The sequence below is a fragment of the Ursus americanus genome, chromosome 27, assembly GCF_024610735.1.
Source record: "Ursus americanus isolate L20-20 chromosome 27, mUrsAme1.1.p, whole genome shotgun sequence".
In the NCBI taxonomy this organism is placed as follows: Eukaryota; Metazoa; Chordata; class Mammalia; order Carnivora; family Ursidae; genus Ursus; species Ursus americanus.
In genome coordinates this window covers 20025633-20051210 of record NC_142153.1, presented here as the reverse complement: position 1 = coordinate 20051210, position 25578 = coordinate 20025633, and the positions used below count along the sequence as shown (strand labels likewise).

At 42.1% G+C, this 25578-nt stretch overlaps 2 protein-coding genes across 12 annotated transcripts in view; one reads left to right on the top strand and one right to left on the bottom strand.

The window, feature by feature from the left end:
- Nucleotides 1–526: 526 nt before the first annotated feature.
- LOC148107636 (uncharacterized) lies at nt 527–21862 on the bottom strand. Of its 11 annotated transcripts, XM_087856454.1 has the most exons (6): nt 21425–21862; nt 12874–12999; nt 12197–12313; nt 11774–12058; nt 9109–9257; nt 527–8366 (listed from the first exon to the last, which is right to left on the bottom strand). In XM_087856454.1, exons 5-6 carry the CDS (start codon nt 9206–9208, stop codon nt 7978–7980), a joined length of 489 nt encoding a protein of 162 aa, XP_087712580.1. In that variant the 5' UTR covers nt 9209–9257; nt 11774–12058; nt 12197–12313; nt 12874–12999; nt 21425–21862; the 3' UTR covers nt 527–7977. The 11 variants fall into 11 exon arrangements, 4 of the variants coding, with proteins under 4 accessions (XP_087712580.1, XP_087712579.1, XP_087712581.1 ...); XR_015721972.1 differs by lacking the exon at nt 12874–12999 and having other exon boundaries at nt 527–8443; XR_015721973.1 differs by lacking the exons at nt 9109–9257; nt 12874–12999 and having other exon boundaries at nt 527–6181; nt 8239–8443.
- A 100-nt stretch (nt 21863–21962) lies between these two features.
- ZDHHC2 (zDHHC palmitoyltransferase 2) overlaps nt 21963–25578 on the top strand; it is a 68215-nt gene continuing 64599 nt past the window's right edge. Inside the window, exon 1 of the mRNA XM_045779372.2 lies at nt 21963–22330. Coding sequence (XP_045635328.1) covers nt 22204–22330 — 127 coding nt within the window. The 5' untranslated portion in view covers nt 21963–22203. The remainder of the gene's footprint in view (nt 22331–25578) is intronic.

The following is a 25578-nucleotide window of genomic DNA, read 5'->3' as shown; positions in this document are numbered from 1 at the left end:
GTTTTCTGGTCCTGATGTAGAACTTCTGCTGGGGGGAGGGGGCGAGAGGGGTGTTGTGTAGGAGGGAGCTTGAGCTCTAAAGGCTTTATAACTAGAATTTCAGTCAGTCCTATTTACGGTGCCAACTTCAGAGGTATCTGAATCCTTCCATTCCTAAGCCTTTCAGGAACTCTGCAAGGTCATTCTGCCTCTTTCAGAGTGTCCCTCTGTTGCAGGCATTTAAGTTCTCTTTGGTAATTACCATCTGTTTCTGAGATTTGAAAATTTTGTGCCTGTACTCTCTTGTCCCTGAGAAAGAAAGCAATGCTTTTCTGTCATTGTGTATGGTTTCAAGAGGGAGTGGGAAGAAGTTGTGTCCAAAACAACATATTTAACCTCCATACTTAGAATATATCTGGAAGTACCCCTACGGAACTGAACTTGGTCGCTTGTGGGGATGGGGCCATAGGTCTATTTAATGAAGGGGACCATAAGCTCATATATTTAATGAGCTGTTATTGGGCTGTTGTGGTGTTTTTGCCATGTGTTTGTTGTTTTTTTTTTTTTTTTTTCAAGAAAAGCATGTTTTTAAAACTTAGGATCTCAGTCCAGAAAAAGTCAGAATAAATCATGAAGGTCAGGAGTTGGGTGGATTTACTCACCAAATCCAGAGTTAGGTTACTTCTTGAAGTGGACAGAGATGGTTTAAAAAAAAAAAAAGAAAATGTAATGGTGACTGTGAATTTATGGAACATCACATGATTTCAGCGTGGATGGCAGGGATGGGAAAGGGATTAATTGATAAAGGAATGATGATAGAAATAAATCAGTAGATTAAAAAAAATGAAGACAGCATCCATACTCTGTCACAAAACATATTGCGGTGATGTTTACCATAAGAGACAAAGAACCGAACTTGATTATTAGTCTAATTCAGTGTGGCACTTTCAATCCCATATTTTCAAGGATGAAGCAAGCAGCTTGAAGGTAAGCAGATTAGTTTACTAGCAGATTTTAGACTGAGATAAAATGAGTTTAGGAATGAAAGACAATGAATAAACATATTTGCAGTCTATGTCATATAATGCTTTACTCTTTGCAAGCTCTAGGTGTTATAAGAGTTAAAGATTCAAGCTGGAAATCTACCAAAAAACCACTGAAAATCTATACTTTTTTATGTCATTGCTCTTTGGTGCTAAGAGGTTCTCAAGAAAGTGAGAATCTTATGTACCGTTTGTGCTGTAATATTTTATTACAGTGAGTGTACAGAAGATTAGCTGTCTCAAAGATTCTTTTGAAATCAGATTGCACATCAAAACTGCATTGTGCCCTGCTAAGTAAGCAAATTTAAGAAAGAGGAGAAGGTGATGTCAAGACTTATTGCAAAATGAACAAATAAAGGAAAAAGATTTGCTTGGTGTTCAGCCTATCAAAGCATAGCCAAATGTCAGTCTTCATTTGTCAACTTAAATATGTTTTTCTAAAACTTACAAAGATTTAGTCTATGGAAAGTATCCTTTAGCTAGTATTTGGCCTTGAGAAATAAATTAGGCAACATGAAAGTACTAAATAGATTTTACTAAGAACTCAGTTTCTCAGTGATTATTTACCACATAAATATGTACATTAGTGGGGGCGCCTGGGTGGCTCAATCGTTAAGTGGCTGCCTTCGGCTCAGGTCATGATCCTGGCGTTCTGGGCGTTCTGGGATCGAGCCCCACGTCAGGCTCCCTGCTCAGCGGAAGCCTGCTTCTCCCTCTCCCACTCCCCCTGCTTGTGTTCCCTCTCTCGCTGCCTCTCTCCGTCAAATAAATGAATAAAATCTTTAAATAAATAAATAAATAAATAAATATGTACACTAGTAATTCAGAGACAGGTATTTGTTGACTTGTTATTTTCCTGATTATAAAATTAATACATGTGTTTTTGCTCCCCAATACTTGAGATTTTAGGTCAGAGGTAAACTTCTCTTCCGTAATAGCTAGCCTACCAAATACAACACACACAAACATTTCTAGTCCAGGGGTTTCTCCCTTCAAAAAAAAAAAGGTAAAAAATATATTTTTTAAAAATCCACGAACCAAGCCTCAGGGAGCCATGGTGAAGATTAGATAGCTTGCCGCCTGAATTGTACTTGCTAGAAATAAACAGGAACACAGTCAAGGATCCCAGGCTGAAGCAACAGAGTTCACAGGTGCTTGAAACTAAATAATGGGGGGCCTGGAGGCTTTGTGAAGGCATAGGACTGCCCTGAGGCCAGAGTTCTATGCTGACAGTATCCGAGCGGACTGAACCTTGAACCAGCAGTCAGGAGGAGAACCTGAATCTAAGACCCCCTCCTCGGAGCTAAAACCTCCAAGAAGGCCCTGAAGGGTCCTGAGACAAATGTACACATGCACAGAGAAACACACTGGCTGAAGCAGAAGAAACCATCCAACAAGACTCCCCTAGTTTACAGACAAGCATAACCTCTTAAAAACTACCAGACCTAGACAAAGCCAGCCACCATGAGAATTAACAGACAACGAATCAGACCCCAAGGAATCAGAGGTTGGAACTGAATACAGAATGTATAAGAGCTACGTAGGAAACAAACTATGGAATTACAAAAACTATTTAAAAAAAAAAACCCATTGGGATTAAACAGATAAATTTACCAGATAGAATTTCTAGAAATAAAATATTTAATTGCTGAAATCAAAACCTCAAGAGTTTTGGGTCCAGCCATGACCGAACTGGTGGTAGACATATCCTTCTATCATAAACTACAACACCGTACAACAGACACTTCAGGGCTTTGATGCTTGAGAGAAAGACCCCAGCATGCCCACCTCTACATTCATTCACTCTGTTTCTCGCCCTGGGAACACTTGCCAAACCGTAGCAGAGGGAAGTGAAGCCCAAACAGAACAGAGAAGTTGCATGGGATGGAAGAAATGAAGCCAGAGTTGAGGCTAGCTCAGGTAGCGGGGACCTGTGGGGCTGAGGACCGGAGAAGAGGGCGCTGTGCAAACGAGGAGCCCCAGAAATCTTCGTAGGGAAATTCTGAAGTCTTTGAATACTAACAGCACAGAAGCAGGGCAAGACTCCAGGACGCACAGCAGAAAGCAGCCACTAGAGGTCACACAGCCCTGGGAGACATCTGAGTTCAAATCAGCCAGGGTGTGAAGGCCTCATTGAAAAACCCAGGAATTAAATTGACATGCCTTAAGAGTAAGGCTACTCTAGAGTAAGACTGGTCCTAGACCCATCCTAGTAAAACTCAAAATTAATCTACGACAGGCACGCGCTGATCTGCCATTATAGTAACTACCTGTCAAAACAAAATTCAGCTCTCTTCAAAGGAAGATAACAAAATCTATATTTTCAATTATGTGGTATCTACGACATTCACTATAGACAAGTATTATATACACTATGCAGGAAAACGTGACCCATAGCCAGAGGTAAAATGGACCAGAGAAACAGACCCAGTGGTGACCCAGATGTTTGCATTTGCAAATACAAACTTTAAGAGCACTTATAAATATGTTAAAGAGTTTAAAAGAAAAGACTCTTTGGAGAGGGCACAGCTTCGACTCACGGGGTGGTGAAGATGCTGAGGTGCCTCCTACGTGGGACTTGCTGGAAGTTTCAAGGGCCCCAGAGAACACGGTCTACATAGAAGTCCTCAGTGAGCCTTGGAGCTCGTCAGGTGCCGGGACAGGTGCTGGTGACTGGGCTCAGCTCGAACCAGGATGTGGAGAGACGGCCTTCTGCATAGTCCGGCATACTTCCAGGGTGGCTCTGGAATTCCAGGGCTGAAGGCAGGATGTGGGAGCAGCGCTCTGGGTTGGAGCACAGTCCCATGCTATCTAGGGATCCCAGACACACCACAGTCGCCTAAATTGAGCACTGGAGAAGGCAGGCAGTCGCCAAATCCCAGAGGAAGCTGTACCCTGCAGGAACTTAGCACTAGAGAGACCACGCAGGGAACAGGCTGGGGTAAAAGCACACTCTAGTAGCCTAGAGAGTGAGCCATTCCAGAACCAGGAAAAGAAAATCCCTTCCTCCTCCAGTGTCCTTCCCGAACGCTCGTCTGACACTGTTTAACACCGGGCTGGCTGGCAAATGAAAAACATTTACAAAAACCCATCTTCATTATTACAGAGTAGGCAAAAAGGGTGGATTTGGGGCCCTTTGACCCACCCCTTTGACCACTCAGCTTTCCACAAAAGGTCTACACACTCTGGAATGCCAGACAACAATGCAACAACTACATGAGCCCAACAATCCCTGTATACACCACTGAGGCTATGTTAATTACCCCTCAAAATCCACGGAATATTCTGTTGCCTAACGACTAAACTGTAAAATTAACCTCCAACAATCTGTATAAAAATATTTTCAATGGAAAAGAAAGAGAAGATGAATATTGTTGACATACACCCATAAGGACATATCTATAAGAAGCAAAAGGAAGGGGCACCTGGGTGGCTCAGTCAGTTAAGCGTTTGCCTTCAGCTCAGGTCAGGATCCTGGATCCTGGGATTGGCCCTGCGTCAGGCTCCCTGCTCAGCGGGGAGTCTGCTTGTCCCTCTCCCTCTGCCCCTCCTCCTGCTTGTGTGTGCTCTCTTTCTCTCTCTGTCAAATAAATAAGTAAAATCTTTAAAAAAAAAAAAAAAAGGAAAAGAAAAAGGAAAATATGAAAAGCAGCTACAGTCATTTCTGTAACTGGTCACAAGGTCCTAACTGTGTCTATGGCTTCCTTCTTCCACTATGCATTCTTTATTTATCCAAACTTCAGCCAGAAGAATCAGTCGATCAGGATTTTTTACCTGGTAGACTAGTCTAAACCCTCATTCCTAAAAGGTCTCAGTCAGTCATCCTGCCTTTTTTTTTTTTTTTTGGTTGCTGTAGTTGTCCCTGAACCTTTCATACAGGGCATGGACTTCTAAGAAAACCACAAAATACCCTGGGTTACAGACACAGTACTTCTTGCCTCTAATGAGTAGCAGAACCACGTTCCTTCTTGGTATTAGGGACCAACCACTCTACATAGAAGGGCAACCCACCTTTCTGCCTGTTCTTTTTTTTTTTTTTTTAATTTATTTGAAAGAGAGAGAGAGAGAGAGAAAGAGCAGTGAGCCAGGGCTGGGTGGGCAGAGGGAGAGAGAGAGAATCCTCAAGCAGACTCTCCTGCTCAGCACAGAGTCCAACTCAGAGCTTGATCCCATGACTCTGAGGTCACGACCTGAGCTGAAATCAAGAGTCGGATGCTTGACCGACTGAGCCACCCAGGCACCCCTCTTCCATTGCTTTTAAACTTAGAAATTCCTCTCCCGATTTGATAATTACCCTGTCATATACTCTCATGGTCTGCATTTTCTTTGCATTTAACGAAGAAAATTCACTTAAGATTAATTTTGTTAAATGGTAAAAATAAATAAATAAATAAATAAATAAATAAATAAATAAATAAATAAAATGAGGACCTAACTCTAGATTTCCCCACAAATATCTAGCCAATTTATCTAGCACTATTTTTCTGAAATTCTTCCCTTTTGCCACATAATATAAAGCAAATTGTATTTTAAATATTTTTATATACCTAAATCTGTTTTAAGATATTGTTCTCTTCCTTTGGACTGTCCGACTGTCCTTGTAACCACATTGTTTTAATTATCATAACTCCATCATGTTTTCATACTCCATAAGACTAGTCTACCTCCCCCTATAATAGCCACGCTTAAATTTCTTTTCTTTTCAAAAATTTTGTTAACTATTCTTACTTGCTTATCCTTTCAGATGAACTTTACAATTGTCTTAACGTATCTCCTCCCAAGTGATTATTGGAATCATTTTAAAATTACAAATTACTATCAGAAGAAATGACGCTGTATTATCAGGTTCTCCACAGACACAGAACCAATAGGATGTACCTGTATTCAGAAAGAGATTTACGATATGGAATTGGCTCACAAGATAATGGAGACTGACAAGTCCCAAATCTGCAGGGTGAGTCAGCAAGCTGGAGATCCAGGAGAGCTGATGGTCTAGTTCCAATCCGAGTCTGAAGTTCTGAGAACTAAGAGAGCTGACGATTTAGTTCCAGTCCTAAGGCTGGCAGGCTTGAGAGCCACTGTTTCAGTTCAAAGGCAGTAAGGCAGGAAGAATTCTCTTACTTGAGGAAGACATTCTTGTGTTTTAGTCAGGCCTTCAACTGATTGGATGAGACACACTGTATTAGAGAGGTCAATCTGCTTTATTTAGTCTACCAGTTTAAACGTTTTTCTTATCCAAAACACGCTCGCAGAAACACCCAGAGTAACATTGGACCAAATATCTGGGTACTCTATGCCCCAGTCAAGTTGACAAAAAAATTAACCATCATAACAACTTCGTAATATTTTTAGCCCATCCAGGAACAATTATCTCAGTAATTTATCCTCAAAACATATGGCTTTCATTATCTAGGTCATACTACTTCTGATCAGGTCTCTTCTAGATCCCACATACTTGTTTCTAAGAATGGGAATTTTTCCCATAGGATTTTCTACCTGATTATTGTTGGTATACAAAGAAAACAGTCAATTTAAGCTACTTAACTAAGCTCTTAGTAGTCCTGACATTTTTTCCTACTGATTCTCCTGAGTTTTCTGGTGCTAAATCATATTATACACAAATGATGGCAAGTGTGTCTTTGCCCATTCCTTTATCATTGCTCTTATTTCTATTTCCAGTATTACTTCACTGATTATAGCTCCCAGAGCAATGTAAAATACTAATAGTGATAGCAGAAATCTTGATTTCCTATTTAATAAGGTTATCTCTAATGTTTTCAATGAAGCACAATATTTTCCTGTTGATTTGAGACAAATATTTTTATCTTGTACCCTTTATTTCCTGGATTTATAAGAGTCTGGAAAAAGGAATGAGAGTTGAATCATCTCAAATGCCCTTTCAGCTTCCACTGATGATTACACATTTTTCCAATTTGACCTCCAGATGCGCTATATCTGCTTTATAGGCTTCCAAATATTAAATTATTCTACATTACTGTAATAAAGTCTGATCACAGACCATTCTTTTCACATCATGGTCTTAGACAAGCTGACTCCCCTATATCAAGTTCCCCATCTCCAAACTGGGGCTACAAATTGTATCTGCCCCATGTTATAGGGATTAGATAACTTATATAAAGAAAATTTAATTACAGTACTTAATTAGCACAATGGCTGGCTCATAAGTATGTTCGGCTAGTAGTACCATTATTATTGTTATTGACCGAGAGGACTGAATATGGTTTGAGTGGGGAAGATTGTATTTCTTGTGAGATTTTTTTATATGCATGAATGAGATGTTTCTTAAATTTTCTTAAAGAAAATAAAATAGGTATTTAAAATTTTTCATGTATGAATCATGGGAAGGAACATTAAAAAGTTATTTTCTCCTTATTTTATTGTAAAACTATGTTGTTAGTTTACTTCTACTTCCTTGCAGATCAACTAACTCGATCATAATATTCCTGGGCAGCGCTGGCCTCATGGTCACGTGATCAACGTAGTTGCACAAAACCCAGAACAGGAGGGCCCCACGATTGAGGTCTAATGCTCTCCGGTCACCACCTTCAAATTCCTAATAATATTATCTTTGAGTTTTTGTTTTATAGGTTAAATCTTTGGGACAATGGAGATTGTGCAGGGGGCTTGGAGCCTCTGCTCACACAGTTCTCCTTCCCACCCCCTCCACACCTCCCCGGGATGGGTTCTTGGCTATCCTCTGCCTGCCCAGCTGCACCCTCCCCAGCCCTCCCCAAGGGTTTGCTTCCAACCTCCAGCCCCTGGCAGGGCCCTGCGTGCAGGTATGGGTAGGAATGGGGCAGGACACTCCCATCCCACTGCATTTTGGGGCTTAGGATGGTGGAGGACATCCCACCCTAAGCTGGCGGTGCCGTGACGCATCGTTGGCAGCCAGCCAGAGAGCACAGCTCCGTGGAGACAAGCCTTTCACCCACTCCTAATCCACGTACTTGCACCTTTCTAACTCAGAGCTTGCAATACTCCTGGGAGTTGCCCATCCCGTGAGCGGGAGCACCAGGCCTGTGGGATGCGGAGATGTCTGACGGGACTTGACCAGGGAGCTGTCCACCTGAAGCGCGGTGCGGCATCGGTGCAGCAGCTGGTGAAAAACGGCGCTGGCAGCTTCAGGCCTGCGCGAATGCAAGCGCGGGGAGTCACGGGATGGGGTCCCAGCGCATAGGTGAAGACGCGCATTCACCTTGCAAGCATCGCGATGCCTGAGGCCCGAAGGAGTCAACTTTAGCCTGCTTCGTGCTAGATGAACTGTGTCTTCCTCCACAAGCTTCCTGCGTCTAACTTGTGTATGCTCTTCTGGCCAAGGGGAAGCTGTACCATGAAATATGAATGATGTGATTTTGATGATTCCACGTAAGAGTTAAATGCTCCGATGTTTGCATTCAAAACTGGCATTGCAGAATATAAAGATGAAGGGGGAAAGCCATATTATTATTATTATTATTATTACTATTATTATTACTATTATTATTATGAGAGAGAGAGGGAAAGCACGAGCAGGGGGAGCAGCAGGCAGAGGGAGAAGCAGGCTCCCCACTGAGCAGAGAGCCCGATGTGGGGCTCCATCCCAGGACCCCGTGATCACGACCTGAGCAGAAGGCAGATGTTTAACGGACTGAGCCACCCAGGCATCCCAATAATTTAACATTTTTAACTTTTATTTACTGAACATGACATTAAGTAGCACATCGGAAACATCATGACAAGTTGAGGGAGAGAGAGAACAGAAGAAGAAAAACCTTTAGACTTTAATACCTTACACAGCCCTTTCTAACCTGCTGTTTGGAACAAAGAGCCCTGCATTTTCATTTTGCACATGGCTCCAAAAATTACGGAGCCCTTCTTCCCTGGTTTGTGGGTATTCGGGCCAGTATGCAAGCGTGTCTGTGAGTTTGGTGAGATACGGGATGGTAAGAAACAAATGGAGAACAGAGAGATACTTCATGCTACTTGGAAGTGGATATTGATTCTTTTCAAAATTATAATGGAGATGATCTCATATTCGGAAAAAAATAGGAGAAAAGATATTAGATGGTAAGCATGCTGCTCGTACCCCTCACAGTGGGCGGCAACAAGCAGCCTTCCGCTCTGGGAGAGCTGGTGGCCGGAGAGCAGTTGTGATGACTGGTCTGACCGGCTTCCTCGGGGCTCATCAACACCAGATAGGGACTCTACTTAGCAACCACGGTCCAAATGGGTTCACTTAAAAAAGGTACAAAGTTAAGCTGATCACTTCAGTAGAAAGTAATTTATAAAGAATAAATAATAGCAAGGTGTTATTACGTTGTCGTTTTTTTTTTTAATTTTACATGAGGCAGAAGCTATTTAGGTAGAAATGGGGGCTTGAAGGACACACAGAACATACCCTGAACTGTGTGGCAGAGCTGACAGCTGAGGGCAAAAGACTAACAGAAAACCAAGATTTGTGACAAATTAGGGAGGATGAATGACAGCTGGGAAGAAAAAAATTCGAGAGCTGGTAAATAATGATATCAACTTTGTTTGTCTTTAATGTAACCAGTGCTGGAAAGTATACTGGTCACCTCACCATTCAATAATAAGTAGGCACATCATCATCTTCAAACACAGAAGAATAAGGAACAATTATTTAAAAGTCACTGAACAGTTCTCGCATCCTAAACTTCAGTGATTACAATTGTCATACAATGTCTTGCTTGAGAGGCATTTTCAGTGGAGATGAAGATGTAGAGGTGACCAGCACTTTTGAAAAGCGATTGTCGGAGGCTCTCTGTACTTGAGATCTCGCTCCTAGTTTCTCACTTTCATGAAATTTTTCAATTAGATTCCAATGTATTTTTAAAAACCAATTTGGTTTCTACCTTTCAACTAAATGAATGTGTCAGTGTATCGTGAAGACAGGTGTGGACTTCCATAATTATCAGGTTAAATGATCCTTGGATAGAACAGAGAAAATGGGCAAGGACTTAAAGCAGAACCCAAGAAGACATAACTTTTCCAAAGAAAGATAAATTGGGAAATACACATAAAGAGGTGAAATACATTTAGCCCATCCATTCAGAATAGTGTGGTTAATTAAGCATGGCTCTCCAGCCAGATTTCCTGAGTTCAAATCCTGACTCTGTCACCACCTACCTGTGTAGTTAAGCAAGGTTCTTTCCCTTTCTAGGCCAGGGCTTTTGCACATGGGAGATGAGACAGTGACAGTGGCTAGGTCCTGAGGTCTTTGTGAGAACTAGAGGGGAAACTGCCCGTAAGCCTTTGAGCTTAGCAAACACTTAATAAATGTTGGTTATTATTACTCCTAAAATAATATCCTTAATTCAACTAGAATCAGCTTATTTGTAACTTGTTCATAAACCTGACCTTGAAGATAAAAGAAAGTAAAAAATTCATGGGCTATTGAAAAGTACAAGGTAGCGCTCATTATCAAAGGGAATTAAAAATAGTGAAAAAATATTTAAGAAAAACATTTTTAAATGATATTGCCCAATGCCTTAAACCCACCCTACATCTATATTGCCTATTTTCATGATTGTTACCATCTCCATCTACTGAATTTTCTTGGTTTTCAAGCACCTACTTAACTTTATTAAATATTTTATGGTATGCATATGAAATATACAGTCAATGTACCTAGGACTATTTCTGTCTACTAGTTTTCTTTCTTCCTAAAAACAGAAAAGAGGATTGCCTATGGCCAAAAAAGAAAAAAAAATTCTGTCTTCCTGTCAGCTCCTTCTGCTCATATCTCCAGGATGCCAAATTATATATTCACATAATTTACATTTTCCCACTCTCAGTTTAAAAAAATCAAGTTGTCAAAAGCTAAAATGTATCCCTTTTTATAGCAGAAAATTGCTTCTATTGCTCAAAGCTAATTTAAAATAAAATCTGGTCATCCTGAAAAACATACGTGTGTGTGTGTGTATTTTTAATTTGGCTTCAGATTGCTAGTCACTCATATTCCCACACAACACCTTTTTTAAATGTAATGTTTTCCTTGAAGAAGTGGGAATAAAGCTTTATTCTGGTTGCAAAGCATTGCTCAATCCTGTGTTTAGTGGAGTATGTGGGATCGAGTAGATACTAATACATCTTTGTTGAAAGAATAAGTGGATAAACATATAAATGAATGAATGAATGAATGAAGTACAGCATATCAAGCCTGAAGAGTAAATATAGTCTTTGCCTTTTACTTTACTGCAGAACACATTTCCTAACCATGTGTCTGCCTTCTAATATTAAAATTAATAAATACAATTACTCACATACTTGAGAGTTGCCCAATAATATGGATGTCACAACACCTAAGTCGCTTCAGCCTCAATGAGATGAATTTGCCTTCTGTGATAATAAGTGCAGATTATAGCTAACATATATTCATCAAATATATTTGCATATAAAATGCTTAAAGGTACAGTGTCTGGCATATATATATATATATATATATATATATATATATATATATATATAACTCCATCTTTATTTTTCCTCTCTCACTGGCCCTTTCCATGTGCCTCAAGTGGCAATAATTTGCCATGATTATCTGAAACTGGGAAGCTTACTAAGGGCCTCATATTTGAATTTATTTGACAAATGCTACAAAAGAATATTTCTCCTTTTGCTAGATTAGTTATCTCTTGCTGCATAACAAATTGCCCCAAAATGCAGTGTCCTAAGAAGACATTTAATACCTCTCACAATTCCTGAGAGCCGGGAATTCGGGAGCAGCTTACCTGGGTGACTCAGCCTCTAGGTCACTCCCAGGGTTGCAATCAGGCTGTGAGCCAGGACTCGTCATCTGAAGGCAGGGCTTCGACTGGAGGACTGACTTCCAGGAAAGCTCCCTCTCCTGGCTCTCAGCTGCAGGGCACTGCTCCTTGCCGCACGGGCCACTCCACGCAGATGCTCACGCCGTGGCAGCTAACTTCTCCCAGAGTAAACGATCCAAGAGGGAGGATGGAGGCACAGTGGCTGGTAACCTAATTCCTCAGGTTTCCCTCTCTCACTCCTATTTTATTCTAGTCATGAGAAATGAGTCACCATCCGCCTCTTGAGGGGAGCAATCTCAAAGACTTTATGGACACATTTAAAAACACCATAGTCCATCCTCTGGCCACAAATTATTTACATTCTTCCCACATGCAAAATATACTTACCCTTCCCAAAGTCCACGAAATCTAATGGGTCAGCTCAAACTCCAGAATCTCATCATCTTATCAGTTCCTGGTAGGGCTGAGGCTCCTTGGGAATAGTCCAGTACAGCTTCTCTCAACCTGAAGATGTGTGAACCACAGAGGCAAGTTACCTGCCCTTGCCACACACACCCCCACTAGACAATAGTAGAACAGAGACAGGACAACCATTATAGACATTCTTGTTTAAAAGGGGAGAAACTGAGAAGAATAAAGGAGTCAATGGTTCATAGCAATTCTGAAAACTGTGCTGAAATGTTGGAAGCTCCTTCATTACAATTCAGTCTTACTCCTGCCCAGGAAAATTCTTTATGGCTCTGAGCTCTGCTCTCTGGGCTCTTGGTTCTGCTACCTTAGTCATTCCTCCTTTTTCACTTGAAGAAGTTTGGAAGTCCAAAGGACTCTATTCATTGTGTACTGTCTTTGTCTCTGGCAATGCTCTATTTTGGTGAGAAGATTCCAAAAATCTTGCATAAAATTTATACTTTTATACTAAAAATTGATATCAATGTTTGAGGAACATACATTTTGGCATCAAATTGTTCATATATGTCCAGATATCACAGCAGTTACGGACATTTTCACTTTTAGACATAAAAGAAAAGACGTAAAAGAAACTAAGCTGATCCCTTTAGACTCACAGCCTAGAAGCAAACAACAGCCGTCTGGGAGTCAGGAGGCTTGGGTTCTCGATTCGTTGACTGGATAGCAGAGTGGTATGACCTTGGGCAAGTTGTCCAATCTCTTTAATGCTTCTACTTTTTCACCTCAAATATGGAGGATGAGAAATTGACTTTTCAAAGCTGCAGCCCTAACACTAAGTAAGGAGCAAACTTAAGCAAAACAGAACAAAAAGCAGAGCGTGAAGGGTTACACGTGGAGTGACAGATAAAATCCCAAAATTTCACATATTCACTACGTCATCCAAATGGAATGGGGCTGTGGAGACCCCTCTGAAGAAGAAATAACCATTTCCACTTTTCTAACTCTGAGATCTTTCATGCATCTTATTTAGAAGTGACATTTTCATGGAAGTTGTGGTTAATGGCACTGGAGATAGCCAGAGACATATTCTTAGTGGACTATAGTCCAGCAGAGACTGGAGGTCATGAAGGAAACGCAGGGGGATTCTGAAAATTAAGATCTCAGAACCTCAAATATGGATTTGGGCCCCGCTATCGTGTACTGTGAGCCAGTGGGGGACAGTGATGGGCCCAGTGATGGGCCTGTCCACCCCCTGGGCCTCCCCCCAGATTCCCTTTCTGTAGACTCCTAACTCTAAGAAATCTGATCTTTCCTGTTTTTCAGATCCCTCTGGTCTTTTCCAGAATTTGTCTCCTTCTCTCCATTCCCCCTTGTCACAGTCCCAGTTCAGGATTTCATTCCCTTTCAACTGGTCAGGAACAAGAGTTTCTGGATGATTCTGTCTTTCCACTTCATTTACAACAGTGCTTTCAGAATTACCGTTCTAACATAAATTTAGCATCTTTTTTTTCTCCTGTCAAAGAGCTGGTAAGTGGCAGAACTGGATGAGTTTGTTCTCCTGCTTAAAATTGTTTGAAAGCTCCCTAGTGACTATTTGGTAAACTTCAAATTCTGAACAGCATCCAAGACCTTTTTCTTTTGTTTTAATGGGCTGGCACCTACTTCATCTTTTGTCTTTCTTCTACTCTCAGTTCCCTTGCGCTGGTCAAGTTGCCTCTTTGCTCTTGGATTATTCCTCATCCTTCTTTTGCTTTGTTTTACACTCAGGGTGCTGTTCCTGCAAACCACAATTCTCCCAGCTCCTCTGCCATCAGGCTTCCAATTCAATTTTGTGTTTCTCTCTCTCCCTCATTCTCTGTCTCTCTTCTCTCTCCCTCCTTCCCTCCCTCAAGCTGTGTCCCAGCAGTGGCTAAATCACCTCAGTGGTCCCCAGTCTCTACCAGGTGACCCATCATCTTGGGCTGCTGCTCTACCGCCACCCCTTGGTCCTTCCAGTCCTGGGCTGGTAGTGACCTCCTGCCATTGCCAAGCTTGTGTTTGTCTCACCTCACCATGGTTGCTCTTTCAACCTTCCAACATTTTTAAAATTTAATTTCCCATATTAAATTCCTCCCACTGAATTCCCTGGTGTGGGTTTTGCTTTCCCGGCTGGATCTTGACTCATATATTCCCTTCCCTTCTAGTTCCCAAAATAGGCCTCTCAAGAGAAGAAGGCATTCCCTGGGCAAAAAAACCATCCCTGCATGTCTCCATGATGCAAGCTCTCGCTTATCCTTTGTGCTTTAGCACAAATTCCACTCTTTCTCTGACAGTTTCCTTTACTGTTCCAGGTACCCTGAGGCACTCTCCTTTACCAGTGATGTACTTGGTACAGTAGTAAGTGTACGTTTATCTCATTATTGAAAGTATCTGTACATTGGTCTCACTAACCCATAAACTCCTCAAAGCTAGGGACCACGTTCTTTAGTTTGAATATACCCAGTACCTGGGCATACAGCAGGAGATCAATAAATAAAATAAGTGTATTAAACAATACACTGCAGGAATTTGGAAAGGTCCTAGGCTGATACTAAAGCAGCTTCAATAGGTTCATGATGTTTAAATTTTGTAAACATACTAGAAACTTCTGCTATTTTCTACATTTCTCTGGCTATTTATAACTGACCTCTTTATAAAGAAAATTAATTAGTACTTTTAGCCAAAGTACATATTTTATTCCAGTGTTGGAGGCGGTATAAGTCATGGCAGTGCTTACCCTATTTAACAAAATAATGGAATATTGATGTTTATAACATTAGTTTAACTCACTGGAATTTGCATTCCAATATGTGTATTTTATTGTATCCAAAGATGCTTCTAATGAAAGAGTAATGGTAAATTCCTATAGGTCACTGTCTTCACCATTGGAAAAGTTTCATTAGCACATCATGTATAAATAAAGTCCAATTTAACTTTTCTACCCATTAAAAATATTTAAAAACACTATAATTTCCACATTATAATTAAATTAACATATTTTCTAACAATTCACAAAGTGACTATGCCAAGTTGTCAAATCTTTCCTACTGTCTGGAAATTAAAAAATGTTATCTTTATTATTTTACTGAATTCAAGGAAAGTTTAAAAGAATGAAAATTTAATACCCAAGCCTATTATTTGGCTCAAAGCACAAAACCCAAAATCTCTAGTCATTTGGACTTTGAACCCTCAACCACTATTTTGAGTGTTTGAAAAACAAAAACTTATATTGTCTCATATTCCAGATAGAAAAGTCATTGATATGCCACTGCCATCCTAGCATTTCATAGCACGACCCATTATCAAAGACTGAGATGTGAGCCCATGGAGAAAGTGTTATCAACCAGTGATATCATCCAAAGAAATTCAGAATCTGGAGTGTCCAAGTATCCCTTGAAAATAATTATAGACTCAAACACTCTGGTGCTAAGGCATAATTTACACTGGATAAAATTTTAGCTGTTGGAAGAATCCCTGACAATCAAAATGTTGCTACTACAAATCCGAAGCCAACATGCCTTTTTTGCTAAATGTCGTCATTAAATATTTATTCTTCACTTTCCCAGTTCTTTTCATAGGCCTGAGAAAACCCTAGTTAAATTTTTTCCCCACAATTATAAATTGCAATGTCAGCTTGATCTTCAGTTACGTTTAAAGTCTTTGACAACCCCTAAAAATAGTTATTAGTATTAAACCCTAAACATTTTTAAATTAAATTAAATTTAATTAATCTATCTATTTTTCTAGAAATGAATGTCTTGAACCAGAGCTAATGTGGGTTTGTACAGACCACTAGGCAAGAAACATTAATTCCACCTCCCCCAACATCTGCCACACAGAAAATCCAGCACGACTAATCCATCTTACAGCTTGACAGAGAAAGAGCTGAAATAGCCAATTATTTTTTGGGCATCCCAATGATTATCTGCTCAAACAAGAGAGAAAGTGTCCTGATGCCCACTGGATGAAGATAGACTATTCTGTGCTTTAAGACTGCAGTTATCCAGGAAGGAAGCTTAGGAATTGGGGTATAGTATTCTGATAAGTTTCTCTTTGCATATCTTCCGAAAGTAATCATTTGTATACAAGCCTCGGGTTGAAGAATATCTAGTGTTACCCCTTCCCTCTCTGTTATGATCCATCTGGCTCCTTATGTTTACACTTTAACATCTTCAAAGAAAGAAAGCAAGCTCCTAACACTATGAGCCAAAAAATGTTTTCAACTTTCTACTACCCCTCATTTTTTGTTTCTTTAAAACAGTACAGATAGAATTAGAGAGAGGACCTTTTTGTTCCTTGCATTTATAAATATAAAGCTTGCCTCATGAATATTCAGACAAGATAAAATGTCTAGTCAGTCATCACAGTGGAACTTCCTGTGATGATGGAAATGTTCTAGATCTTCACCGTCCAACACAGTTGCTGCTAGATACATTTGGCTATGGGCACTTGAAATGTGGATACTGCAACTAAGAAAACTACATTTTTAAATTTTATTGTATTTAAATTAATTTGAATTTGAATAGCTACAGACGGCTTGCAACTACTTATTGGACAGTACAGGTCTAAACATTATGACTTGAAAGGCACCAAGTAGGTTCCTCTGTTCCCAATTCCTGTAACCCTAATTTCTCTAAGTGCCTCAGCCTCCATGAGCTGAAAGTGACCCTTAAAGACATGGGATGCAGAATGAAATTAAAACTATGATCCAGCCAACATTCCTGGTTGCAAACACAAGTCAATGCTAGTTGACTTACACATACCAATATATTTTTGCAGGTATACAGAGACCCCCAAAATCAACAGGAAGCCTGAAGAATGAAGCTTGAGCTAGCACAGATGAATCTGATGCATGGCCAAGATCCTGCCATCAAGAACAGTCTGAGTAGGACGTCATTACTGGCCTTGACAGCACTGGACACTTGCCACCATGCTGCAGGATTCTTTTGCCCTTGGTCTGCTCGCTATTGACCTTTTCACTCCACAGTGGCCACTTCAAATAACTTCTTACTGAACTTTTGTCATTTGTAAGATACTGCCAGTCCATGGGGTAGAAATATTTGCCTGACTTTTGGGTTCATAGACACTGACTTCTTCCTATTTGGGGGTCAGGGAGGGGGACTGGAGTAGGCCAAAGCATTCACTTAAATGAAAAGTTCCAATTTTATTTCTAAAAAAATTAACCTTACTGCAAACTGTGAAGAGGTGGAAGTAGAAACAAACTGACTAACATTGCTATATAGAAAAATGTTCTCAGGGGCGCCTGGGTGGCACAGCGGTTAAGCGTCTGCCTTCGGCTCAGGGCGTGATCCCGGTGTTATGGGATCGAGCCCCACGTCAGGCTCCTCCGCAATGAGCCTGCTTCTTCCTCTCCCACTCCCCCTGCTTGTGTTCCCTCTCTCTCTGGCTGTCTCTATCTCTGTAAAATAAATAAATAAAAATCTTTAAAAAAAAAAAAAAAAAAAAAAAGAAAAATGTTCTCAATTTTTTTCAATTTTCTGAATATGGTTTTTATTAATTAATCATTAACCACTGAAGTATAATACAAATTGTATAATTATAATTAGTTATAATTATATATAATTGTTCATGAGGTTAAATTCATAATTTATAATTGCCTTGGTTAAGCTAATAGTTGATGCTAATCAAACCTCTGTGAAAGAAGTCTGCACTGCTTGGTGTGCGCCTGCCATCTAGTGGCAAGACACATTAATACCATCATAGAGATCCTAGAGGGCTTTTTCAAAGGCCAACTTCACCAGAGACAGTTTTTTCCACTTTACAATTTTCCCAATGCGTCGACCCAAGCAACCACACATTTCTTACGCCTTGGGAATTATCTCCCATTATATTCAATCACATTTCATATTAATTGCAAACTATAGATCTCTGAGAGCCAAAGTGTATCTTAGCATCACCTGTAACCACATCCCCTAAACCAGTTTCCCTAAGATTGTTTTTATTTTACGTGTGTCCAGAAACAACATGTGGTTTGGGCATGCTACTATTCTCCCACAGAGAATATTTTGGCCACTATAATAAAAGTGCAAATTAATACTAGAGTCATTGATGTCATGGATTGCTGACTCATAAAAGGATTTTTTTTTTTCAAAAAGTGGTAAGTTTACTTTAAGAAAACATTAAAAGAGGATTATCAGTATTTTTGCAAACCACTCCAGGAAGGATGGGTGAATTGTAAGTAAGAGAATACATCCAGATCTCAACTTTATTGCTTTCTGTCCTTGTAAATTTAGAAGGCAGTATTTGTCGCGTACTATATACCCTAATTGCAAAACCAATATAATCAATTTCTCACATAGCCGAGAGTAATAAAATTGACCTACACTTCAAATATGCAATGGTTCCCTCTAAGAACACTTTTAAAAGGAAAGAGAAACTATCAAGCAAGTGACCTAATAAAGGTTCTTGTAGGCGGTTTGGCTGAAAAGATGACATCAGGACGGTACAGTAGAGACAGCGTGAATGGAGGTCCTAGAGACCGGGTGGGTCCATGGCTCCCCAGGCTTGGTGGCCATGTTATTCTTGACTCACACTATGAAAGGAAGTAAGTAAAAATTTTAATTTGGATCTGGAAGAAGGAAGAAGCTTCGGCGTATTAACCATGAGAGCAGAATAGATTTGAGATTTGGGGACTAAAGAATCTGGGGGAGTGATTCAAAGTAGATCTTGACTGGAGAGAGAAGAGGAAAATCAACTTTCCTTTGTGGGAAGAGGGTCTGATGACAGGGATTTTGAAAGTTTGGAGGTGAATAACTTCGATAAACTACCAAGTGGGTGGAGCTTCCAGGGAGAGGCCTGGTAAGGACCGAATTACTGTTCTTAGGATCTGGGTAAGCCAGGTAGGAGGGTCTTTCTCCTCCTCTTGTATGACCCCTTTGGCCTCCTGCTTGCCTGGCCATCCCTTTTCCCTTAGTGCTGCCCTCTCTCTCTTTAGCTGTGGCCAATTGTCTTTTTCATAAATGGTCATAGCGGTTTTATCAAAATTATTACATGAAATTCACAATTTGATGTAATTATTGAGTACCTAAAATTTGTGAGTTGAACCTGCTGTACTTCTAGCTAAAGAGTAAGTCTTGGGGTACCTGGGTGGCTTAGTTGTTTAAGCATCCGACTCTTGGTTTGGGCTCAGGTCATGATCTCAGGATCCTGAGATCAAGCCCCATGTTGGGCTCTGAGCTTGACATGGAGCCTACGTGGGATTTTCTCTCTTCCTCTCCTTCTCCCCTTCCCCCCTCTGCCTCCCCTATCCCCCCGCCCCCATGCACATGCTCTCTCTCTTCTCTCTCTCTCTCAAAAAAAGAAAAAAAAAAAAGACTCTAGTGAATTTTCTTCCTAATTATCTATGACCTTCAAATTGTTTTCCTGTTGATGCAGAGCCTTAGATAAGGCAAAGAAAAAAAGCAAAGGCTCTCTATTCTAAAATTAAAGTTATACCTCCACTCTCATCAGAGCCTAATATCTAGAGATTGGCTACTCACCAAAGAGCTTACATTTGTGCATGCCTGCTTATGCCTGCCTAATTAGAGCCTATGCAGACATAAGTCTTGTCATCTTGAAGCTTTGGAGATGATTATTCCTGAGCTAGACTTTTTTTTTTTTTTTCCAAGATAAGAGTGATACTCTTGAAGAACTCAATCATAGTAGTACTCTTAAAATGGCTATAAATAGGTTGCAATTATTACACAAATATTTATTATAAATGTGAACACTTAACATTTCAGATAAGTAATAACAATGTAGCCTCCTTCGAAGATGTTACACCTGCACATTCTTCCAAAAGGATAAAAGATGTGGCAACTGTATAATGTTATTCCATTCTGGACAGAAGACCTTGGTAAGACTGTCAGAAGAGGGGTAGCATCTACTCCCTACACAGACACACTTCGCACTTTATTCCACTGTTTATAGTTTGGGAAATGCCACTTTACTTTTCATACTTTAGTAGTCGTCAGTGGCTTTCCATCACAGATTTGCTAGTCTTCGTGGGAGTATTTCAGTCCTGGGAGGGACTTTTATTTCTTGTTTTTAGATTCTTCTGGTTGGGAGCATAAGGTTGATATTCATGGGAAAAGTTGAGGATTCCAGGAAAGCTGTGTTTTTATACTAATCTACCCTACAGGATATCCAATAAAGAGTATAAGGTTCGCACCAAAATAAAATGATTCACTGGGTCAGAAATATTCTCATTTCAATTATTTAAAAACCCACAGAAATTTGACGGGCATTTTCTATGATTTTTTTAATAGATGTGCAAAGAGATTTGATGCGTGTGTGTCACACAGTAGGTACTTCCGGGAAGATTAGCTTGCTTTTAATCTACTCAACAGAAAGATAATCTCAAAGACATAAGAGTTTAGATTTCTTTGAATTTATGCCACTCAGTACCGTTTTTTCATTCAATATGGTTGCTGTGTAGTGTGAATACATACATTCATTAATGTTAAGTGAAATTGTGCATGGTCATTATATAATTCAGACACACTACATTTATTGAGGTGTTTCCGTTTGGAAGCAGGTGCGTTCATAATCAGCAGAGGGGAAAAAGGAAACAATTTCAAAAGCATTTGTATTTTTTCCGTTTCATCGATCATAAAACCAGCGCTTTGGTCTAACTACCTTTAGAATCCCTTCCAGGACTTTCAGCAACCACGTGAGAACCAGCTACACGCTAAATTTAGAATTGCCGCCACAAAAGATCACCTCATAGTTGAAGAATGGGCTGGGAAAAGCACACGGGAGAAGCCCCGGACTCCTGTCAGGGAGCGGTGCGAATGGTGATGTATAACCACTAAGTAACGTTGACAAAAGAGTTCCAATTCTCAGAGCAAGTAATTTGTAATTCTAACTCCGGAGATCTCTGGATTCACAACCCCAGAGCTTCCTCCTCCTTCCACAGTCCCCTTCCACGCCAGAAGACAGCTCCACAACCCTTCTGAGGGGTTCATTCCCGCTTCCCCCCTTTCCCCCCAAAACGTGTAACAAAGTAGATTTCGTCGCCCAACAATGTAGCAGGTCTGGGAAATCGGCCCCGCCCTTGCTGCCCTCTGCCTGTTTACCAGGACCCACAAGTTGAAGCGAGAATTTTCCAGGGTGGAGGCAAGGACACTGCCTCAGCGCCTGAAGACTTTGTAGTAGCCCATCTACCGGGGTGGGCGACTCGCTCCCTACCTGCCTCCGCAGGTGAAGGGTCCCGCGCGCCCCAGGTCGGCTTCCGGGGTCGGCTCCGTCCCCTCCCCTCCCCCGCGTGCGTCTCTGCGCGAAGTGCGGCCGCTGCAGCTCCGCGACGGTGCAGAGCTGCGGGCGACGGCGGGGACTTGGTTGCGGGGGGGCGCCCTCGCCCCCGCCCGACACCCGGAACTGGCGCCCCCGACCCAAGCAGCGGCTCCCGCCTCCTCCACTTTACCCCGAATCACGGTTCCAGCGGGGAGGCGGAAGGGCCAAGGTGGGCACCTTCACTCCCACCTCGGGCGCCCCTGAGGTACCCAGCGGCGAGGGGGCGCGGGGTTAGGAGGGGCCCCGGGGTGCAGGGGAGGGCGTTCGGAGTGCCCAGAAAGCCCGCCCGAGGGCGCAGCGGGCCGCGCGGGTGGAGGCGGCCGGGGGACGGAGGGGCGGGGACGGGCGGGGGCGGGGCGGAGGCTACCACCTCCTCCTCTCGATCCTCCCCCTCCTCCCCCCTCCGCCCCCTCCCCCTCCTCCTTCTCCTCCTCCTACTCGCCCTCCTATCGCTGCCACCGCCTCCACCCGGCTGAGGAGCGGGGAGTCCGCGGCGCCGGCTTGGGGCTGCGGGATGGGGAGTTAGCGCCACGGCGGCGGCAGTGGCCGCAGCGCAACCGGCCGCCGCCCCCGGGTCTGTCTCGCCGGGGGCGCGGGGCGCGGCCAGCCCGCCCCGGAGCCAGGCCCGCGGGCGGCGGCGACGGAGGAGCTGGGCAGGTGGATGCGGCTGGAAGATGGCGCCCTCGGGCCCGGGCAGCGTCAGGCGGCGGTGCCGGCGGGTGCTGTACTGGATCCCGGTGGTGTTCATCAGCCTTCTGCTTGGCTGGTCCTACTACGCCTACGCCATCCAGCTGTGCATAGGTGAGTGCGCGCCGCGCCCGCCGCCGCCCCCTGCCGCCCCCGCGGCCGCCCGCACTCGGGCCCACCCCGCCGGCCTCCGGAGGGAGGGCATGGACCTGTCAGCAGCCTCCCCGCTCGCCCCCCGCCCCCTACGCAGCCACCTCTACAGTCCCGGGACGCCGAGAGCCCTCCGCACCCCGCGGCGCTTCCACTCTCCCTACCCGGGAGACCCCCGTGTGCCCCCCGTGCTGCCAGCTAGCTTCGCGTCCGCTGCCACCGCGGCAGAAAACAGCCTCCGGGCAGCCTCCCTCCACTCACACTACCCTTGCCTCCCCCTTACAACTCCGGTTACGGTGTCACCTCTACTCCATCGAGTACGCAGCTGAGCCACCCCCTCTGCTTTCCGCTATCCACAGCCACCCCAGCCACACCCCCTACCTCGGCAGGACCGCGCCGGGGAGAACTATGGTCTCCGCTGCCTGCAGCCTCCGCAGAGAAGTGAGGCCCGGGGAGGCTGCGCTGGAGGCTGGAGGGCTCCAAGCTGGGCCCAGGATTCGAGCTGCGCCAGACGCGCTAGGGGGATGGTGGCCTCGGCCTTCGGTGTCAGAGCTTTCCTTTCCTGGTTGTCCTTAATCCACTTTTGAACATTTGTGACAGCGTTCTGGGGCGTTTTTGCTGCCTTTATGATTTGGGGATTGTCAGTTGTACACTTTCTAGTTAAAAGGAGGTGAAGGTGGGTGAGCTATTAGAAAGTATTTTTGAAAACATATGCAATACGCAGGACTATGATTTAGACGTTACAATACTAGAGGGGGGAAAAAAGAGGTGACTACACAAGGTTTTTTTATCCAGAGAGCCAAGTGGCTGAAGTCCAAGTTTTAGGCTTCTGAATTGGTGGGTAGGGTACTGTCAATGCTGAAGACTGGGAAAAAAAACAACAAAACTTGACTATGCACAATTAGGGAATACAATTATATCCCTTAATGTAAGGAGGCTTTCAGAGATTTGTGAAAGCTGATCTGCACTATGAGAAAAGGTGTTAAAACAGAAGATGACTTTTCTGCCAGTGACTTCTGAATGCTTTTTGTGTTTGATGTTTCACCTAAGAAAGCGTCTATGTTTTTCCGTACCCAGCACAAGTTTTGGGTGGGACAAGGAGAAAGGTTAAACAGTCGCCTGTTTAGTTGAACCTTATCAACTAAAGCATTTCAAAACTTAAAAAGACTCAGACATAGAATCTTGTCTGAAGCCATCTTTCCTCCAAATATTGCCCCTTGGAAGAAACAGGTGTCACAATAATACCCCAAACTAATTACTGACATAACTTTCAAGACAATTGAGACTAACATATAGTTTTTAAATGTGATACTATTATTTATTGAATTTAGAAATGATGTCAGGACCAAAGAAATGAATCTGTTTTAGAAAAGGATTGGGTTGCACTAAAATCATCAAGACATAATATCTAAATATGTTATATTCAAGTCATCCAAAATGTGTGGAAAGATTTTCAGGAACATGGTTTAAGTTTTGTATTAACTGTTACTATCAAAATAGCTGGTCTTATTGAGATATACTATATAGGTTACATAACTACTAGAAACCTTCGTTGCATTGCATTGGTTTGCCATCTTAAAAACAGTGAACGGTTCCCCTGAACAGAAGTCAGGGAAGGTGCTTATTTTCCTATATTATCACGTTAAGCTAAGAAGCTTGGCCTGATACCCTGTCTCATGTCCATCAGGAAGAAGCATACGACGGCAAGCAGAGCTTTTCTTGCAACTCCCTCTGTCCTGGCTGAAGTGTAACATGGGAGGTCTTACTGTATTGGATAGATAGGTCATAGGGGAAGAATACATAGAAAATCACAGTTATATTGGGATGATATTTTTATATATACATTCTGGAAATTTAGGATAAATCTCAAGTATCCATGAAATCTATATCACCATTTTAGTCAGTGAAGATTTGACTCTTTTTAAACTGCCTAAGTGACATGGCCAGTTATTATTTACCTGGTGATCAAAAGTGAAGTCTTGTATCACCTCTTATCACTGCCTGTCTGGCCTGGTATGATGGCTGTCATGTTGAAAGCAATCGATAAATGGTCCTGAATAATCAAACAGACCATGCAGAGGCAATATCCCTGAGGTTGTCAGAAAGTAGTTTTTATATTTTTATTACTATAGAAACAAATAGTAATCATATGAAAATCTAGATTGTAGAGCCTAGAAGACAGAACAAATTGAAAATTTCATTCTAGAAACTACGGCAGTTTAGGGGTGGTAAACTCTAATAGTGTGGATAGATAGCCTTGGTTGAGTAGGAAGTTGAAATTAACTGTACAGGTCCTTTATAAGCACTGGGAAAGATGGCGACTGGTATGATGGACACACAAAACCAGCCTCCTCTCCTTGTCATAAACAAAGCAAATGAGAATGCCAACCTTCCCTACCTCCACCCCCACCCCACCCTTCTACCACCAACATTAATCACATCTCAGACTGCCCTGCCCTTTGTGGATTCTTTTTCTGTAGGAAGTTGCTGTTTACAATCAGATATTCCAAATTTCACCTGTGAAACCTTGGCCAAGGTTGGGACCAGAGGGTGGTGGTAACTGGAAACTGAAATAGGTAACAGAATAGAATAGAATAAACAGGGTGATTTACCCTAGTCCTCCTTTTACATCTGCTGTCAGCTGAGGATGACCCTGAATATAAATTACTTTGTGCCCTTTGCTGAATGAACTGCAATTTAGGAGTAGTGCTTATCCTGGTATCCTTGGAAACTGGAGATAATGATTCCCATTACAGTTAGTTTCTATATTTAACAATGTGAATGTGTGTGGCTCTCGAGACACTTTTTCAGTTAGCATGATGTTTGCTTAGTGGTTGTATTTTCTAAAATTATAAAGTCATATCTCTTCTTGGAATATGTGTATGTAAAAATATATGGGATATATGTATGTTGTGTGACAGTCAAGTGTTTTGGTTAAGTTTCCTTCCAGTCTACCAAAGAAAAGATGAAAGAGGTCTCCTAATACTTGTGAACAGTCAGAACATGTTTATATAGTCTGTTGATTAACTAGGATTTTTTATTTATATAATTTCTCCCTCCTTCCATCCCTCTCTCTCCTCCTGCTCTCTCCACCCCAGCCTCTATTGTGTCTTATCTGCCTTTTGATCCCTTTGGTTAATTTGAATTAGATAAATTCAAAGGGTAAAATTTGTAAGGTGATTCTTTAGGATGTTGAATTGGAATAAGGGTAG

Bases quoted from the DNA above. Each gene is read 5' to 3' on its own strand.
- LOC148107636 (XM_087856454.1), bottom strand. From the start codon at position 9,208: ATGAGCCCCGAGGAAGCCGGTCAGACCAGTCATCACAACTGCTCTCCG. The intron at 8,367-9,108 runs GTACGAGCAGCA...TTCATGGTACAG, and splicing joins GTTGCCGCCCACTGTGAGGG to CTTCCCCTTGGCCAGAAGAG.